At 34.9% G+C, this 21,548-nt stretch overlaps 2 protein-coding genes across 6 annotated transcripts in view; one reads left to right on the top strand and one right to left on the bottom strand.

Annotated features, from left to right (window-relative positions):
• Positions 1 to 21,548, top strand: part of SLC36A4 (solute carrier family 36 member 4) — a 344,024-nt gene that overhangs the window by 56,751 nt on the left and 265,725 nt on the right. The window lies entirely within an intron of this gene.
• DEUP1 (deuterosome assembly protein 1) overlaps positions 4,274 to 21,548 on the bottom strand; it is an 89,839-nt gene continuing 72,564 nt past the window's right edge. For 2 of the 5 annotated variants that reach the window (XM_063711325.1, XM_054524915.2), the window contains exons 12-14: positions 15,396 to 15,592; positions 8,700 to 8,814; positions 4,275 to 5,190 (exon numbers count right to left, since the gene is read on the bottom strand). In XM_063711325.1, the coding sequence (XP_063567395.1) occupies positions 5,014 to 5,190; positions 8,700 to 8,814; positions 15,396 to 15,592 (489 nt within the window). In that variant the 3' untranslated portion in view covers positions 4,275 to 5,013. Of the gene's footprint in view, positions 5,191 to 8,699; positions 8,815 to 15,395; positions 15,593 to 21,548 lie in introns of those variants that run through there. The other 3 variants (XM_002822351.5, XM_054524916.1, XM_054524920.2) reach the window with 3 other exon arrangements.

The raw sequence follows: 21,548 nt of genomic DNA, 5'->3' as shown, positions 1-21,548 counted from the left end.
TCCTAAATATATATGCACCCAATACAGGAGCATCCAGATTCATAAAGCAAGTCCTTAGAGACCTACAAAGAGACTTAGACTCCCACACAATAATAATGGGAGACCTTAACACCCCATTGTCAATATTAGACAGATCAATGAGACAGAAAATTAACAAGGATATCCAGGACTTGAATTCAGCTCTGGACCAAGTGGACCTAATACACATCTATAGAACTCTCCACCCCAAATCAACAGAATATACTTTCTTCTCAGCACCACATCACACTTATTCTAAAATTGACCACATAATTGGAAGTAAAATACTTCTCAACAAATGCAAAAGAACAGATATCACAACAAACTGTCTCTCAGACTACAGTGCAATCAAATTAGAACTCAGGATTAAGAACTCACTCAAAACCACTCAAGTACATGGAAACTGAACAACCTGCTCCTGAATGACTACTGGGTAAAAAACGAAATGAAGGCAGAAATAAAGATGTTCTTTGAAACCAATGAGAACGAAGATACAATGTACCAGAATCTCTGGAACACATTTAAAGCATTGTGTAGAGGGAAATTTATAGCACTAAATGCCCACAAGAGAAAGCAAGAAAGATTTAACATCGACACCCTAACATCACAATTAAAAGAACTAGAGAAGCAAGAGCCAACACATTCAAAAGCTAGCCGAAGGCAAGAAATAACTAAGATTAGAGCAGAACTGAAGGAGATAGAGACACAAAAAACTCTTCAAAAAAATCAATGAATCCAGGCGCTGGTTTTTTGAAAAAATCAACAAAATAGAGGACTAGCAAAACTAATAAAGAAGAAAAGAGAGAAGAATGAAATAGATGCAATAAAAAATGATAAAGGGGATATCACCACTGATCCCACAGAAATACAAACTACCATCAGAGAATACTATAAACACCTCTATGCAAATAAACTAGAAACTCTAGAAGAAATGGATAAATTTCTGGACACATACACCCTCCCAAGACTAAATCAGGAAGAAGTTGAATCTCTGAATAGACCAATAACAGGTTCTGAAATTGAGGCAATAATTAATAGCCTACCAACCAAAAAAAAGTCCAGGGCCAGACGGATTCACAGCTGAATTCTACCAGAGGTATAAAGAGGAGCTGGTACCATTCCTTCTGAAAGTATTCCAATCAATAGAAACAGAGGGAATCCTCCCTAACTCATTTTATGAGGCCAGCATTATCCTGATACCAAAGCCTGGCAGAGACACAACAAAAAAAGAAAATTTTAGGCCAATATCCCTGATGAACATCAATGTGAAAATCCTCAATAAAATACTGGCAAACCAAATCGAGCAGTACATCAAAAAGCTTATCCACCACGATCAAGGGATGCAAGGCTGGTTCAACAGATGCCAATCAATAAACGTAATCCATCACATAAACAGAACCAACGACAAAAAACACATGATTATCTCAGTAGATGCAGAAAAGGTCTTTGACAATATTCAACAGAGCTTCAGTGCTAAGAACTCTCAATAAACTTGGTATTGATGGAACATATCTCAAAATAATAAGAGCTATTAATGACAAACCCACAGCCAATATCATACTGAATGGGCAAAAACTGGAAGCATTCCCTTTGAAAACTGCCACAAGACAAGGATGCCCTCTCTCACCACTCCTATTGAACATAGTGTTGGAAGTTCTGGCCAGGGCAATCAGCCAAGAGGAAGAAATAAAGGGTATTCAATTAGGAAAAGAGGAAGTCAAATTGTCCCTGTCTGCAGATGACGTGATTTATATTTAGGAAACCCCATCGTCTCAGCCCAAAATCTCCTTCAGCTGATAAGCAACTTCAGCAAAATCTCAGGATATAAAATCAATGTGCAAAAATCACAAGCATTCTTATACATCAATAACAGACAAACAGAGAGCCAAATCATGAGTGAACTCCCATTCCCAATTACTACAAAGAGAATGAAATACCTAGGAATCCAACTTACAAGGGATGTGATGGACCTCTTCAAGGAGAACTACAAACCACTGATCAACGAAATAAAAGAGGACACAAACAAATGGAAGAACATTCCATGCTCATGGATAGCAAGAATCAATATTGTGAAAATGGCCATACTGCCCAAGGTAATTTGTAGATTCAATGCCATCCCCATCAAGCTACCAATGACTTTCTTCCAGAATTGGAAAAAACTACTTTAAAGTTCAAATGGAACCTAAAAAGAGCCTGCATAGCTAAGATAATCCTAAGGAAAAAGAACAAAGCTGGAGGCATCATGCTACCTGACTTCAAGGCTACAGTAACCAAAACAGCATGGTACTGGTAACAAAACAGATATACAGACCAATGGAACAGAACAGAGGCCTCAGAAATAACACCACACTTCTACAACCATCTGATATTTGACAAACCTGACAAAAACAAGCAATGGGGAAAGGATTCCCTATTTAATAAATGGTGCTGGGAAAACTGACTAGCCATATGTACAAAGCTGAAAGTGGATCCCTTCCTTATACCTTATATAAAAATTAACTGAAGGTGGATTAAAGACTTAAATGTTAGACCTAAAACCATAAAAACCCTAGAAGAAAACCTAGGCAATGCCATTCAGGACATAGGCATGGGCAAAGACACCAAAAGCAATGGCAACAAAAGCCAAAATAGACAAATGGGATCTAATTAAACTAAAGAGCTTCTGCACAGCAAAAGAAACTGTCATCAGAGTGAACAGGCAACCTACAGAATGGGAGAAAATGTTTGCAATGTACCCATCTGACAAAGGGCTAATATCCAGAATCTACAAAGAACTTAAACAAATTTACAAGAAAAGAACAAACAACCCCATCAGAAAGTGGGCAAAGGATATGAAGAGACACTTCTCAAAAGAAGGTATTTATGCAGCCAACAGACATATGAAAAAATGCTCATCATCACTGGTCATCAGAGAAATGCAAATCAAAACCACGATGAGATACCATCTCAGGCCAGTTAGAATGGCGATCATTAAACAGTCAAGAAAAACAGATGCTGGAGAGGATATGGAGAAATAGGAATGCTTTTACATTGTTGGTGGGAGTGTAAATTAGTTCAACCATTGTGGATGACAGCATGGCGATTCCTCAAGGATCTAGAGCTAGAAATACCATTTGACCCAGCAATCCCCTTACTGAGTGTATACCCAAAGGATTATAAATCATGCTACTATAAAGACACATGCACACGTATGTTTATTGTGGCACTATTCACAATAGCAAAGACTTGGAACCAACTGAAATGTTCATCAGTGATAGACTGGATAAACAAAATGTGGCACATGTACACCATGGAGCCTTAAAAAAGGATGAGTTCATGTCCTTTGCATGGATGTGGATGAAGCTGGAAACTATCATTCTCAGCAAACTATCACAAGGACAGAAAACCAAACACTGCATGTTCTCACTCATAAGTGGGAGTTGAAAAATCAGAACACATGGACACAGTGTGGGGAACATCAGATACCAGGGACTGTCTAGGGCTGGGGGGCTGGGGGAGGGACAACATTAGGAGAAATACCTAATGTAAATGATGAGTTGATGGGTGCAGCAAAACAACATGGCACATGTGTACCTATGTAACAAACCTGCACGTTGTGCACATGTACCCTAGAACTTAAAGTATAATAAAAAAAAAAAAGAAGAAACTGAGAGAGACACTTCCTCTCTGCCATGTGAAGATACATCAAGAAGGTGGCGTCAACAAGCCTGGAAGTGGGCCCTCACCAGACACCAGATTAGCTGGCACCTTGATCTTGGACTTCCCAGCCTTCTGAACTGTGAGAGATAAATGTTTGTTGTTTACGTCACCCAGTCTATGGTATTTTTGTTATAGCAGGCTGAACTAAGACAAACATCAAGAGCTATACAAATACATCTTTTCTTTTCTTCAAACGTCCAGAGCTATACAAATAAATGTGGTCATGTCATCTAAAGTCTACAATGCTCTGCATTTTTCACATGAAAATGACACTTGGTATCTAATGGCATTTTGGTTTATCTTTCAGTATGTTGAGATTGTTTCTTTAAAGGGAAATAGAAAACTGTAAAAGCTGTAGTAGGACTTTTTTCATAATCTCTCTTCATATATACATATATATATAAAAGAGAGAGAGAGACATATATATACACACGCACACATATATGAAACTCTTAAAGTATATTGTATTATTGCTGTGTATTTGTAACTTCTGTTTTATTGTTCACAGCCATGCTATTACTGTTCTATACAGATTGAGCATTTATGCTTCAAGTCCATTGAATTTTACATTCCTTTATTGTATTAAAAACAAAGGTGATTACAAAGGAAAATGTAGCAACAGTAATGCTTTATATTTACTTTATCTCGTTTGTGTCCATGAAGTAATTAGTACTAACAAAAAAGCGTTAATTTTTGGCATATATATTTTAGGTTTGTAAATTGCACATTCCATGTATCTTCATTGTGTTGAAACAGACATTATAAAGGTGAATGTAAAAACAATAAAGCTATAGCTTTTTTTTTTCAAAAAATTATAGAATTTTAGAGTGTTTATGTAACTGGAAATACTTAAATATTTTTATTTATAAAATCCTTGAGTTTTCAAAACCAGTACAACTGAGCTGCCTTTGAGTCATTTGTATCTGGAATATAGCACTTCCCTTTCTCTTATTTTGTGTAGTTGCCGAGGAAATGGGTTTTCAGTATACATGATTCAAGTGGGGAAAAAAACTGCATATTTAATTCCAAAATATTCCTTAGACTGGAAAAAAATCTCTTCTGGAATAGTCATGTTTATTTTATAGTAACTCTACAGCAGGACAATTTAGCATGTTAATGCAGAAATGCAAACAGCTTTATCGAACAAAATACTGTTTTCTAGCTGCCTTACAGAAATTATGTACTCAAGGCAACAGAACAGAATTTCTTGGTTTCATTAATCAGCTTTGTAAATATTTTGCCAGAGCTTTTTTTCTTTGCGGGGGTTGGGGGGAGCAAATAAAAAAGTTTCAAAGCTCATATGTGTCTGTTTTGTTTTAGCTTGGAGTATTTATTAAGAGTAAATTCTGTGTGTCTTTGCAGTTCATCAATATGTGTATTTAGAAGTTTTTCAAGTTCTTTTGCTCGTTTCTCTTCTTCCAGAAGGAAATGCTGTGCAGCCAAAGATGCTGGGAAGGACATATCTGGGGGAGACTAAAGAGAGAAAGAACGAAAAGTGAGTGAGGAATACAGAGTTTTAAAAATCTTCACATTTCCAGGCATGCTTCATCTCTGACATACTGTCAAACACCGCAGCTCTTAATGAAAGAATACATCTTAGGCTGAATTCCCACTACTAGTGTAATTCACTTACCACTAATGAAATCCTCAAGGAACTAAGTAAGACATCACAGCACCATTACATTAAAAAGCTCTAGAAATGAGTGTTATATTGTCCAACTGCAAATGCAGGGACAATGCACTCACCGTGGAACCTGCCTAAAACATGCTGCCATCATTTGCAAAGCCAATGATTTTCATTTGAAAATAGGCAACTCCAAAAAGCTAAAGTAAAGATTATAGTGGAATTGCACTAGAAGGTTTATATAGAAGAAAATAAGGATTGGCTTTGACAGGGAGAATCAATGCTCGGAGTTAGCCAGGTGAGAGGGCTGGCTGCATGATGTGTCTTGGGGTGGAGGTGGCTCCCTAGTAGGGAGGGCTGTGATGCTGTCATGTATCTTGTTTGTCTTATCACAGAGAAGAAAGTATCAGGGACGAGTGCCCCAATTCCACCCTTCATGGTGACATGAAAATGCTATTTAACTGTTTGTGACCTGTTTAGTGCTTATTTACAAAAAATAAAAATAAAAATCTGTGGCTAAGGAATAAAGGACAACATCAGATAATTTTACAATTCTTCATTTTGAAAAGCCACTTACAAAAATTAAGTAATTTTTTTTGTTGGGGAAATTTGTACTTTAATTTTCCAGTTCTGTGGTTACTATATTCTTCTTTGATTTTCATTTTGGTAGGAAGAATGGGACTTTAGTAGTGTTTGGGGAGTCGACAATCTGTATACATGTGAACCTTGTTATAGGTGGATTTTGTTCACCAATCTGGCCCCTGCCAAAACTAGGGATCATGCAAATGATGGAGTACTGCACACTTTTCCAACCAGTAGCCCCAACTGTAGCTGCTGTGTCAGGGATAGTATCTCTACTAGAGAAGACTATCACAGCCTGGGGTAGATGGTATGCTACTATTGATCTGGCAAATGCATTATTTTTAATATTGGCAAATGCATTCTTTTTAATATCTAATAAAAAGGAGGATAGGAAGCAGTTAGCATTCACATGGGGTGGCCAGCAATATATATCCATGGTTTTGCCCCAATGTTATGTTAATGAAGCTGTTACAATGAATTCCGAAGGGGCCTAGCCCATCTGGACATTCCAAAGACTATCATATGGAACATCATATATTAACATTAACATCATGTTAATGAGACTTGATGAGCAAGAATTAGTAAGTATGTTAAAGAGATGGAAAGATGCATGTACTCCAGAGGGTGAAAGATAAACCCCATAAAAGACTGGGGCTTGAAACATTGTTTTTAGGTGTCTACTGCTATGTGGCATGTCAGAACATCCTAGGTAAAGCAAAAATTAATGCACCTTGAAAATGTTCCACCCTTGGATCAAATAGTTGAATAATCTGATTCATTTATTGGGCGACACAGAAATTTTTTCTTTTTTCTTTTTTTTTTTTTTTTTTTGAGATGGAGTCTCACTCTGTAGCCCACACTGGAATGCAGTGGTGCGATCTCGGCTCACTGCAAGTTCCGCCTCCCAGGTTCACGCCATTCTTCTGCCTCAGCCTCCTGAGTAGCTGGGACTACGGGCACCCGCCACCACTCCCGGCTAATTTTTTTGTATTTTTAGTAGAGACAGGGTTTCACCGTGTTAGCCAGGTTGGTCTCGATCTCCTGACCTCGTGATCTGCCTGCCTCAGCCTCCCAAAGTGCTGGGATTACAGGCGTGAGCCACCATGCCCGGCGAAAAAATTTTTTTTTGAGAAAGCCCAGAACTCTGGAAAGAAAGAGTTGTGTAGTAGGTTCAGGATAGCGTACAAGCAGTCCTGCTACTTTGGTCAAATGACTTGGTAGATCCCATACTAGATGAATCTCTGGTAGAGAAAAATGCCTTGTGGAGCCTCTGGCAAGTTTCATCAGGAAAGCTGTGTTGCAGACCCTTAAGATTCTGGAACAAGGCTATGCCACCTGTAGCAGAAACCTATATACTATTTGCAAGACAATTCTTGTCATGCTGTTGAGTCCTGGTTGAGACTCCAGTAAGTGGACAGGATGATTTGATCCAGCCTCTGTCTTTGGCTACCTCAGTGGGAATTATGCATCATCCCAATACCATGATTTCCTCTTTCACCAAGGGTAATCCAGCTACTATTGCTGTTGAATGTCTGACCTGCTTGCAACAGAAACCAAAGCTGAGCTCTTGATATGGCATCATCCCTCAAGGAGACCAACCAGCCTCTTGGTGGCAACTTGACTGCATTACATCCCTAGTACCTTGGAAAGGGCAATGCTATATGCTTATCAGAATGGATAAGAATTCTGCGTGTTTGCCTTTCCTGGCTGCACCACTATCTTAGGGCTCACAGAATCACTTATCTTACCATGTGTTAGATAGTAGAGCAAGGACAACTCTTATACACTACTTGAGATATTCATTGGCTCCTACAGGAAAACAGTTTGGCGGTACCTACTAAAGCTGGTCATATCCTATGACCTCGGTATTCCATTTTAGGTATATATACCCAGTGGAAATGTATATACACATGCACCAAAAGATTCATAAAAGAATTTTTTGGCAGCAGTATTTGTAATACCCCCAAATTGGAAATGACTCAAATGTCCATCCATAGTAGAATGAATAAATGAATTTTATTGTCATTGAATGTGGTATTTATATCCCATAGATTACTATAGAGAAACAAAAATAAACTACAGCTGTATAAAACAATATGAGTGATGATGAATCTAAAAAACAAGGTTGAGAAAAAGAAGCTAGAAACAAAATAATATCTATCATATGATATCATTTATATAAAATTTACAAGTTGGCAAAACAAATCGATAATGTTAAAAGTCAGGATAGTGGTTATGTTGGGAGCAAGCAGAAGTAGAGACTAGAAGGAAACATGAGTGGGGCTTCTGGAGTGCTGGGGATGTTCTGCTCATTACTTGGGTGGTAGTTACATTCCTTTTGTGATAACTCATCAACCTGTCCATTTATGATTTATACATGTGTCTGCACATATGGCAGAGTCAATAGAAAAGGTGTTTTAAACCAGTCCAAAAGATCACTGTAGCTCTTTAAAATATACAGATCCTTGAGGACTCGTGGAATATTGAAGGGTGAGTCCCAAGCACTTGCATTTTTTTTAAAAAAACCATCTCCAGTAATTCTGGCCTGCATTAGAGGTTAATAATCATTGACTGAAACACTTTATGAAATATTATGGATATCTTTTCCTTGTATAGATAGGTATGGCCAAATGACTCGCAGACCCATCTTGGAGTCCTATTCAAGGAGTGAGATTAAAAACAAACAAACTACTATGTACATCAGTTTATTGACATCAGTGTAAGAGTAAAGCAATAACCCATTAAAGAAAAGAAAAGCTCACAACCAGCAACTCACCAGTGGGAATAGTTCATCATCACTAACCAAAGGACTTGTCATTTCTTTGGCTTGAAATGTCAAAGGTGGCAAGGGAGACGTTGTACTTCTATTTGGCTCACAATCGTGACTAAGTCTAAAAGAGAAGAAATGGTTGTTGTTGTTGCTATCAAGGACACATGTTTATTTATGTAGCTAAGGATTTTAATCTCTCAGATGTCTAAGTAGCGGGAAAGCACAACAAAATGTTTGGGCTTGTTACCTGGGCGTTTCTTTGAATATGACTTTCCTGATAAATAATTTCTATTTCATTTAAAGGATTAGAATGATTAAAAATGAGGCAGAAAACTTAACAATTGTTAAAAATATTTTGCGATCCTTATTGCCTATATTGCTTCCCTTTCTGTGTTATACTTTTGTATGTCTTTATCATTTATTTTAATAACGTAAAGCAGTTTGAGAAAAGTCTCCAAAAAGCTAATTACACTGTTGCCCTTGACAGTTCTAAATAGATACTCTTTTTCTATTCTCTTTTACACTTAACCTCACTGGCTTTCTTAACAGAATTATACTATTTTTATGCTAAACAAGTCTTTTATTTTATTTATTTATTTATTTATTTAGAGACAGAGTCTTGCTCTGTCGCCTAGGCTGGAGCGCAGTGGCGCGATCTCAGCTCACTGCAACCTCCGCCTCCCAGGTTCAAGAGACTCTCCTGTCTCCCGAGTAGCTGGGACTACAGGCACCCGCCACCACGCCAGGCTAATTTTCTGTATTTTTAGTAGAGACGGGGCTTCACCGTGTTAGCCAGGATGGTCTCGATCTCCTGACCTTGTGATTCACCTGCGTTGGCCTCCCAAAGTGCTGGGATTACAGGCATGAGTCACCGTGCCCAGCCAACAAGTCTTTGAATAACTCTAATTTCTATAGATTTTGATAATTTAAAACATGCTTTCAATTTACACCATCTCCTAAGCTCCTCCAGTTACTAGTTGTGTGATCTTGAGCAGGTAACTTTATCTCTCTGTGATTTTAATTTTCTCACTTATAAAAGGGTTGTTATGAGAGTTGAATGATTAATATATGTAAAACACTTAGAAAACAATGCCTGGCATATAGTAAATGTTTAGTAAAGATTAGGTATTATTATTATTAAACTAATCTGATCTTCAAAATAACCCTAATACGCTGGATACTATCCACAGATGAGGAGACTAAGATTTAAAAGTTCAATTATTTGTCTAATTATTTACTTTTTAAATCAGAATAAATTGCTAGGAAGTGATGTCTTTAGATTTTGGACTCAAATCCAGATTTTCTTGACTTAAAAAACCCCACTATTTCAATGAAAGTCACATAGCATGGAATTTGTTTGTGCTAAAACATAGGTTAGAAAATGAGAGTGAAAGCAATAACATTGAGATTTTGAATTTTGGTTTGTTGACTAAGCAAATGAATAATAAAACAAGTAACAAACCAATTTATCCTAAAGTTTCACAAAAAAGGTCCTAAAGGTATGGGCTGTTTGGGATTAAATAAATATCTTTCATGAAACTGGGGTTTAGATGTAATAAAATCATCAAAGAGGCTGGGCGCAGTGGCTCATGCTTGTAATCCCAGCACTTTGAGAGGCTGAGGCGGGCAGATCACAAGGTCAGGAGATCGAGACCATCTCAGCTAACATGGTGAAACCCCGTCGCTACTAAAAATACAAAAGAGTTAGCCTGGTGTGACGGCGGGCGCCTGTAGTCCGAGCTACTCAGGAGGCTGAGGCAGGAGAATGGCGTGAACTCGGGAGGCGGAGCTTGCAGTGAGCCGAGATCGCGCCACTGCACTCCAGCCTGGGCGACAGAGAGAGACACCCTCTCAAAAAAAAAAAAAAAAAAAAAAAAAAATCATCAAAGACCATCAAAACGAAAATCCCTTCAATTTGAAATTATTTATTTTTACTAATGGTTCAAATTCTCCACAGGTATTGATTAGCCCTTTTCAAAGCCTTCATAGTTTAATTTAACAGAGTTAAAAAAAAATTCACATTATTTTTCTCTGGTCTTATCCAAAGACTATCTAATTTACAGACTTGTTTCTTATTATACAAACATTTTCAAAGCTATGCATGCAAATAGCAATAAAAGTTAAGTGAGGCATCTGTAAATTAGTGCACAAAAACAAATACAACATGTTTTCCATTTTTGCTTATCTTGAGATACATCTTTTTTTTTTTTACTCATTCTTCCAAACTATAATTACCATGGAAACAGAACAGCAAATTAAGCTGAAATAACATGGTTTATGATGTGCACAATAAGATGAAACATCTCACAATTCAAGTAGAATTGTAACATTTGCATAGTATATCTGCATATAATCTTTAGCTGAACCTTTTGAGTGAGGTTACTATCTATACTTCAAAGCACGATGAAAAAAAATTAGTAGCGATTCAAGAAGTATATATCTCTCTGTTATCTCACAGAGATTTCAGGCAAAGTATTATTTCTGCTAAATTATCCAAATAATTATCTTAATTTTCCATTTTGCTTTGGATGTACAGATACAGTTTTATGGTGTTAATTACTAACATTTATATAGGGACATTCTTTTTAGTGTAAGTTCAATAAAATGTAGAGACAACATTATGAAGTAAAGTACTTTTGTTTTAAATCATCTTTATATCTGACAAGTTCTTCTTCAAGAATACAGCTATTCAAATACTTCATAAAACCACCTTGCATAAAGTGCTACACATATCAATTTAAAAGCTATCTTAAAAATGATTTCGGAAGGCTTTTAATATCCTCTCACAAGCTGATCTGTTCAATGATCTTTTCCACAGGCCTATTCCAAGGCTGCTGCGTGGTTTCACCAGGACAGCAGGCCCCAGTTGCTTTGCTGGGGAGCAGAACTCTGTCCACTTGAGACTTGAGTCAATGCTTCACAATTTTCAGCTTTGTTAGACATGTATATCCAGTCCTGTCCCTCCATTAATATTCCCCTTGGCCATAGGATAACGTCCTTAGCATGGAGCAAGATTCGTTCTTTACCTTTTTCCAGCCTCACCTTCCAACACTCCACTAAACTCCCTATTCCATGAACTGCTCATTGCTTCCTGTACTAGAACTGTCAACCTATGTTTTGCTCCTTATTGAGCAAAACCACAGTACAAACATTCTCAGATTTAGGCTTCTAGATGCCTATTCATTCCTTGACAAGAGATCTTGTGAGTGGTTATTACAAACCTGCTGACTGTGGTTTTTTAGTATTAGAAACTCTTTATTAGCTAGACTTGAAGCCATTTTAATGATTAATGTTTGACTGCTAAAATCTGTCTAGTACATGATACAACTTTTAAAACCATAAATTCATTTTTAAGTATGTGTCTTATATAGAGATAAAACTCCATTTATTACAAAATTGATTTGTCATTAAAATTAGTTACATATTAATAGCTCTGGATACCACTACTCCAAATTAGCTTGTAAATTATCCTGAAACTTCAAAACTCTAACTTTTAAAAACAATATTTAAAACATCCACACCAAATTCAATCACCTCTCACTCATATTTTTTAAGAAAGTGCTAAGTAGCTGTCTTATTGGAAAGCAAATGCTTTAGAATATCCTAAAATGCTTCACATTTTAAGTGAGTGAGCATTAAAAATGTATCACTTTGAACAGGAGTGAAAAACAACAAAACCGAGTTGCTTCAAAGTGAATAAAAGGTTAAGAATGTATTATACAAATCTTCCTCAGTTAAAAGTAAGAATTGCCTTAAAATTAGACTATGGATCTTAACATTTTGTGGAACATTTTCTTCATATACTTTTATGTAAAAGCTTTTTCCTTCCTCAAATACTTTAACAAGACCTTACTGCATTAGCCATTGATATGTAAAGATACTTTGTATGTTTTTGATTAATTTATGCCTAACAAATATACATATATAGTTTTTTACTATTTCACTTCACTGAGCTGTGTTGTGAGGGAAAAAAAGGTGATTTCGTTTTTCAGTTGCTAACAGAGAGGTATCTGCTTTGCAGTTCTTCACTGGTGAGTTCACAGTGTCCTTGCATCTCAACAACTCTTCCCCATAGTAGGTTTTACATGGTAATAATTTATTCAGAACATTTGAAATACTGTTTCTTTTAAAAAACAAGTCACTGGAGAACACTGAAATCAGACAAGGCATTAAAACAAATTTAATGAAACTTTCAACAAATGAAACTGGCAGGACACAAGGCTTTGCAGCAGGAATAGCAGTCTAAACTGCTTATTAAGATAATCTCCTGCTGAGCATTTTACCTCTTATGTTGCTTTTTGTGTCTCCTACTGTCTTGTTTTTGTTAGAAAACTTTTAACACATTCTGTACTGCCTGACAAAGAGAAAAAAGGGGGTAACCCAAACAATAAAAATACTTTCTAAAAATAATAAAAGGCAGAGTAACTGTCTTTTTGTTTAAATAACAACACCTGGTATCTCCATCTAAAGCTTTCAAAGTTATTCCCAACTAGCACGAATAGGAAATAGTGTTGTGTACCCAATGGGTGCTCAATACAGATCAGTGACTAACATACGCAGGTGACCCTTTATAGTGTCTTCATGGGCTTGCTTTTCTCTCGCAATGAGGCAACTATATACAGTACATGGGAGTCGTAATTTGACCAATGGAGAATGAATCCATAAGTACTCTGTAAGGCTTATTGATTCCATATTAGAACATATATTCTTACACCAAAATCAAGATTACACTCCTTTGGACAGATCTTCACATGGACACATTCACCATAGAACTGGTCCATGGCCGTGCCCAGTGACCTCTTTCATCCTTCCTACACTGCTTTTATCCTGCTGCTGCTGCCACTACCAACACCCCACCACAGCACCCCCCCATGATATTTTTTAGGGGTGGCAGTCAGTCCTCCTTCATTCGCTTCTTTACCTGAAAAGGGGTTATTAATTTGGTACTTTTGAATGGTTACTGTTTCCCGCATGGGGCTACAATATATCCTTCTAATATACACATGGCTGAGGTGCTGAAAGTAGGAGGGGGCTGTACTATATCCATAAGAATGTTGAACATCTGTTTTATGTTGAACATTTTTTTTAATATATTCCATGGACTTATGGATTTATCTACCTGTAGAGCTGAGTATGCTTACTTAAAAAGATGAGTCTGGCACCATCTCTCCCTCACAGAACTATCTTTGAGGCTATGTCAGATTCAGCCATTTGTCTATTTGCCCAAATATACTTTTTATGTACCATAAGTTGTGGGAGAAATATTAATATTATTATAAATACTAACAATTTTGTTAGTAATAATGGTTAACATTTATGGAACTATAAGTTGTGTACGGTTTTTCTCCTATAATCCTCACGAAAATCTTACAATTATTAATCTTGTTTGTCAGATAGAAAATCGAGGGTGACAAAGGTTAAGAAAATTTTCCAGGGCTGTAAATATTAATTCTGTTATATAACAACAAAATATAAGGTTTTTCATGCTAACTATTATGAGCTTATGAGCAAATGTTGCAATGAAGTTGGGTCTGGACCTACTAATCCACCATTTCTTGGCACTATGAAGTGAAATAATAAATTGGTATCAAATATGTCTGGGGAGTGCTGCATACCATATCCCTTGTTGGACACTCACAGTGTAAGTTAACATATTAATGGCTCTGAGAAATATTGTATAAAAGAAACTTGCTTATTTTGTTCAGCATTTTCCAAGTTTGGGAAAACAGTAAAAGGCTTTCAGAGACTGTTATGACTCCATAAATCTTTTATTAAAATTGAATAAATTAGCCTATTTTTGTGCTTGATAGATTTTAATTTTGAATAAGACCTTTTACAGAGTATGGGAATAATGTGGACAGCAGATAATTATTTTCCATACACTTCTCTTCATTTAGAGAAAACCTCTTATACATCCATAGATTCCTTCCCTACAAAATGACCAATAATTTGTTGCCATTGCTAGAATGTCAATAGACAGTGTATCTATTGACCGGGTGTGGTGGCTCACGCCTGTAATCCCAGCACTTTGGGAGGCTGAGGTGGGTGGATCACTTGCGATCAGGAGTTCGAGACCAGCCTGGCCAACATAGTGAAACCTTGTCTCTACTAAAAATATGAAAATTATCCGGGTGTAGTGGTGGGGGCCTGTAGTCCCAGTTACTTGGGAGGCTGAGACATGAGAATTACTTGAACCCGGGAGGCAGAGGTTGGAGTGAGCTGAGATCACACCACTGCACTCCAGCCTGGGCGACAGAGTGAGACTCCATCTCAAAACAAACAAACAAACCCCAAAAAACAAAAACAACAAAAAAGAAAGTGTATCTATTATTGAAGGTAGGTGAGAAGTGACATGTTCCTATATTTTCTATTTTGTTTGAACAATATACCTGTTTAAATCTAGTTTTCTCTGTTCCCATGACATCAAAAGTAAAATTACTTATCTGTATGTTTTGTATACCTCCTCAGCTCCCAAAAAGATCTGAGATGACTAACAAACTAAAATCCACTGTAACACTCCACGCACTTCAAATCGACACAATTTCTTATAAAGCAATGTATCTAGCCTACTGCATTATCATTATAAAATAAATTTTAAACCACAGAAGAGAAAGTGTATAAAGATATAATTTGAATTCTTTAAAAATAAATTTTAATTACATGTTTTTAAATTTATGCCCTTATATAATGGAGCCAGCATACCTCTCTTCATTTTTTTCCACTTTTATTTGGCTTTGATAGGCATATCTTCCTGTTTCTTCATAGGTGTTTTGATTAGTCCGGGTTGATTTGCCATTGACATGAAGTTTTGCAAGATCATTTCGGAGCCTTTCATTCTCATATTGCAGTTTATTAATAGATGTATGCCTTGAATGTTCCCTGTTAGTGAAGTCCATACTCTAGAGAATAAAATAAACTATCATTGAATAAACTGCCCCTTATAAGTAATGCATATTTTCTGTGTGTTTGGAGACTTGTGCTGGAAAGGCCCTTTCATTTGAGCCGAGTGATGTGGCTGTACTCTTGCTCACTTTCTAAATGCTCCTTTCCACCCCCTCACCTCCTCACGACAAGCAGATACCCAGGAGTAGCTGTCGTGGAACACATTTGCAATGATGTATGTATTGCATCATCCCCACTGTTGGATGGTGCAATCCATACAATATTGCTCATGCTCCAAAACAGAAAAGGTTTACTCTATGCATTATTGCTGTCTGTATCTATTTAGGTTGGTGCAAAAGTAATTGCGGTTTTTGCCATTACTTTCAATGGCAAAACTGCAATTACTTTCGCACCAATCTAACAGAACAAATTAGCTAGATTTCAAGCTTTTTTGTGTTCATAGGATATACCTTCTAGTGTTGATTAATAATGGAACTAGAAATAGCATGCATTTAAATTTTAAAGGAATTTTTTTCTGATTAAAATAAGATGGGCACATATTAATATATGGGCACATAAAATCATATATATGACATTATAGAAAATATAAGGTATTAAGAACAAAATAAATATTCCATACTACCAACACTCAGTGATAACTGCTATTAACATTTATATTTATATCTTTCTAGTCTTTTTCCTACCAAGAGAAAATACAATATCAACATAAAATATCAATATAATTATAATGTATGGCTACTTAGAAAATTATAATCAATATACAGTCGTGTTGTTTAATTATGGGGATACATTCTGACAAATGCGACGTCAGCTGATTTCATCATGTGATCATACAGTGTGCCTACACAAACCTAGATGGTATAGCCTACTACACACCTAGGCTGTAAGGTAAAGCCTATTGTTTCTAGGCTACAAACCTGTATAAAAGTATTTGTGTATCTGAACATACCTAAACATAGAAATATTATAATCTTTTGGGACCACTGTCCTAATATGCAGTCCATTGTTGACTAAAACAGTGCTATGCAGTACAAGACTGTATAAATATCAATAGGAAATATAGTCAGTATAAAATATAACATATGCATACTTACAACATTGTAACTATAGTTACAAAACTGTAATGTATAAAATGCAGTAAAGTTTTGGAAACTATTTTCCCTTTAACATTGTATATTCTTAAAAAATAAGATTTTTAATGACTGCATCGGTAGAGGTACAAATAAATTCATTTAACCATTCTTCTATTGTTGAATTTAGTTTTGTTTTTCAAAATAATTAACACTGTGTTGATTTCCTTATACATAAATCTTGGTCTGTATTTCTTTAGCTAGAGTCCAAGGAGTGGGACCACTGGGTTAAATTGTGTGAATGTTGTTGAAGACCTTGATTTAAAAATGTCCAGCCTCCTCCCCTATAAATCTTATAAATTTCAATCTCATAAATACCCACCACTAATGTATTAAAGAGCCTGTCTTACTACACTCACAACCATTCAATATTACCATTTCGTTAAATTTGCCAACTTGACAGATAAAAATAGTAACTTTTATTTAGCTATTAGTGAAGTAGAATATATATGTTTCCTGGCAAATTTTACTCTATCTTTTGTCAATTGTCTATTTGTGTCCTTAGCTTATTTTTTCATTACGGCGTCTGTGTTATTTGTGTCCTTAGCTTATTTTCTCATTAGGGTGTCTGTGTTTTTCTTACTAATTTGAAGGAATGTTTTTTTACATTAGGTGTACTAATCCTAAGTTACTGTTTCTTAAGTTAGTTGAAAATATGATTTCCATGTGATTTTAAGTTTTAATTTTAGTGTGTGATATATTTTATACAGAAAGTTTTTTAAAATTTTTATTTAATGAAATCTGTCAGTCTTTTTCCCTTGTGACTTCTTCCTTGCTTTTATATTTTTTCTTTTCATCCTAAAAGCTAAGAAATATTCACTTGTATTTTCTTCTATTTGTTTTATAATTTTGTTATTTTACATTTAATTATTTAGTTATTTGGTATTAATTTCATACAAAATGAGAAAAGACTTAAAGTTAATAATTATTGTTCTAATCACATATTGATGAAAACATCTATTCTCCACTGTTGGATGATTCAGCAAATTATATACTAAATTAATATAGATTGCGGTCTGATTCCAGATCATTCTATCTTACTTACTGATCTTACAGTTGAGATTGTGCCAGTTCTACACAATTCTGAGCAATGTTATCTGCCTTATGAAGTTTCACTACCTGGTAGGAGACACTCAATTTTAGTGTGTCCTCAGAATAGAATATGAAGCATGTCTAAATTACAAAACGAGAGGTTTAGAGTAAGAATAAAGATTGCTGAGGCCATTTCAATTAAACATAAGAAGTTTCCTAGGGAGTATCTAAACTTTTCACAAAATTTTAAAAAATAGTATATATTCTTACAATAAAAACTCATGAAAAATGCTCTTAATGATTTTATACAGTTCTTTCTACTCCTCAGATTTGAATATGCATGAGTTGTGTAGCTGCTGTTTAAACAATAGTTCTATGTTTTCAAAAGGGTAATATTTTAGCATACAAAAATAACCTGAGTAAAACATCTTTTTTGAAGCTCCAAATACCTGTGGTTCAAAGTCTATAAAACAATAAATGATTACAGCTTAGAACTAAGTTCCTAAGCTTAAAGCTTTGAGTGCCTTTCATAAAGGCATCCCATAAAATCATCCTAAGTTTTGTAAAATTTTTGACTAATTGCACATTGAAAATTGTTTACATACTATCATATTAGTATCAATAGTAATAAATAAGTGCAGAAATACATACATATTAGGTATTAAAATGTTTACGTATTTCATTTTTTGCTTCAAAGGCCAAATCTGCTTACTACATTTTCCGCTTACTACCTATTATGGAGGTTTAGTAAATATGTAGCAAAGTCTCATTTTTGAATGGAAGAAAATGCTTCAGGAGGGCAAACTTTTCCACAAATCAATACAGGGAAGGTTATATGCTTCTAAAGCTACTGACCAAGGTGCTCTTTGAAAAAGGAAGGCCATTGAAGGTATTTCTCTGCTTATTAAGCTCTGCCTTTAGGATTTCTCAACATTTATTCTTTTTGAGAGGCATAAATGCAGATAAAAGAGCAATCTGTAGTCTCTTGCTTTAGAAGAGGAAGGAGTGCTTATTCTAAAATTAGAGTAGATTTGTGATAAAAATAAAGGAGGCAGGGTCTTATAAATTTTTTCCTTCCATAAGGAAAAATAATCATATGCGCAGACCTGGTTGAAAAGGGTTGAGAATAAGACTGAAAATTTGACTCTTAATAAGATATCTACCAGTCAAAGTATAGAATTCTTGATGGTCGGCTGCTCAGTTAAAATTTTGTTTAAGCTTTTCCTATAAAATTAGATTTAATCTGTGATTATTTTTGATCCAATGTTGGTTTAAAGTAATTAAGAATGATAATAATGATTTTTAAAACCCTGCAATTTCCTAAATGTACCATAATTAAATAAGTGTTGTGAGCATGAACTAAAAGAATTACACAGGTAATGTATTTGCATGTTTTACATTTAAGAGTACATTTTCCTTTACAAAACCCTTTTTTGGGACCCTCTCATTTAATTTAATATTTTTCTTAAATGCATTTCTAATGATTTCAGGAATATATCCACCCCCACCTCTTGTGTTTCTGATGGATTCTTTTTACGCATTTACTCAACTTTTGTTTCTTTCAAAATTTTAGAGTTTGATAGTTTTAATCCATTTCTTTATTCTTGAAATGGCAAAACCTCCTGGTGCTCATTTACTTCAACAGATTAGGATGAGGCTGGCTTAATTACTGAAGTGTCTAAATAATATTTTGCATGTATGGTTTTTCTTTTTACTTACGTATATTTAACAGTAACAATTAGGCTAAAAAAGCATTTTGACAGAAAGACTGGCTTTAATGATGTTTTGTAGTTGGTATGTTAATTTTCAATACGTAAATGGATGTTTTAATCATTGTAAGGGTACTAATTTTTTATGTTACTATTTTATCTAGAAAACTCTATGGACAGTGAAAAGCAAATTAGTCCTCTTAAAAATTACCACAGATTCTGAGTTCTAATTAAATCTGATTTTATTACAACTTTCTTAAATAAAAGAAAAATTAATAATACAATTGTAGGACTAAGTAAATATGGCATTAAAAAACCTACGACGATAAGCTTATTTGTTAGCTACCCAAGAGCAGAATAAGAGAAAACCCTTCACTTTTCTCCACTATTCTACGTTCCTCACTGAGACCCAGGAAACCTTAGATACCAGGTAGTAAGTCCTATCAGTACATTCCCCAAATGGGAGCTGCATAACCCCATGCATTCCTAGAACTGGGTGGCTGCCTGTGGTAAACTTTCATTCTCTAAGTGGAAATGAACAGGGAGCTTCATAGATAGTCAAGTAGAAAGATTCTCAAAGCTATAATTGGTCAGAAATAACCAACCTTAAGATCAGTAATTTCCTTGTAGAAAGGAAAAAGTTATTATTTTAATATTTTCCAAATAGCACATATTTTGGAAGACAAAAATAATGATGTAAATATCTTGTTTCTGTTGCCTGACGTAAAATTTCAGCACCAATTATTTAATTTTATATTTATGCATTCCAATTATTTCAGAAAGAATTAACTAATTATGGATTTTTTCCTAATTATGAAATTTTAATATATAATAGGTATGATAAAGTTTTCTTCAAGAAATTTTCTTCATTAAGAAAGGATAACCAAATAAAACAGCAGAAAGAGAAAATTAACTGATGAAACTAAAAATAATAAAATTAAGAAAAATGTATGAAAAGAATAATAAATCCAAAAGCCAATATTTTTAAATACTAATAAAATAAATCACTTGTGAGTCAGAGTTAAGACAAAAAATAGAGAGCATGCTAAACTATACAAGCTTAAGAATAAGAAAGGAATTATAAACAGAATATAGAAGAGATAAAAAGAACTGTAGGACATTACTATCTTTGGTAATAATAAAACAAGTTGAAATTGATTTCCTAGAAAAATACAAATTACCGAAATAACCTACGAAGTACTACTAAGAAGTAGTAGTGAAACTTGGATATACCAAGTACTCTAAAAGAGAGTGGAAAAATAATTGAAGATTTACCGGGTCCAGTTTCACAGCTAAATTCTTTCTAACCTTTAAAGAACTGATACTTCCAATATTACTTAAACTATTCTAAACAACTCATAAAGTTCTCAATTCATATTATAAATATAGTATAACCTTAAAACAAGTAGAAAAAGAACCATATACTAATTTCATTTATACACACAGATTTTAAATTCTTCTTTTATTGATCCACAATAGATGTATTTTCAGAGTACGTAGGATAAATTAGTACATTTAAATAATTTGTGGAGATCAAATCAGTGTACTTGAGGTATCATCGCCTTAAATATTTGTCTTTTCTTTATGCTAGAAACAAAATTATTCTCTTCTGGCTATTTTGAAATGTATAATACATCATACATATATGTATACATATATATTACCTAGTGTTGAACAATAGGTAATATTTCCAAACAGTATACTTGTACCCGTTAACCAACTTCTCTTCATTCTCCCTTCCTCCCTATCCTTCTTAGCCTCTGGTAATCACCAATTTACTTTCTATCTTCATGAGATCCACATTTTCAGCTCCCACATATCAGTGAGAACATGCAATATTTGTCTTTCTGTGCTTCGCTTATTTCACTTAACATAATGACCTTTAGCAGTTTCATCCATTTGCTACAAATGACAGGATTTTATTTTTTATTTTTTCTGGCTAAATAATATTCTATTGTGTATATATACACCACATTTCTTTATCCATTCATCCACTGATAAGCACTTAGGTTGATTCTACATTTTGACTATTGAAAATAATGCTGCAATAAACACATGAGAGCGGGTATCTCTTTGATATA

Source organism: Pongo abelii, chromosome 9 (assembly GCF_028885655.2).
Source record: "Pongo abelii isolate AG06213 chromosome 9, NHGRI_mPonAbe1-v2.0_pri, whole genome shotgun sequence".
NCBI lineage: Eukaryota > Metazoa > Chordata > Mammalia > Primates > Hominidae > Pongo > Pongo abelii.
This window is presented reverse-complemented; position numbering and strand designations above follow the sequence as displayed.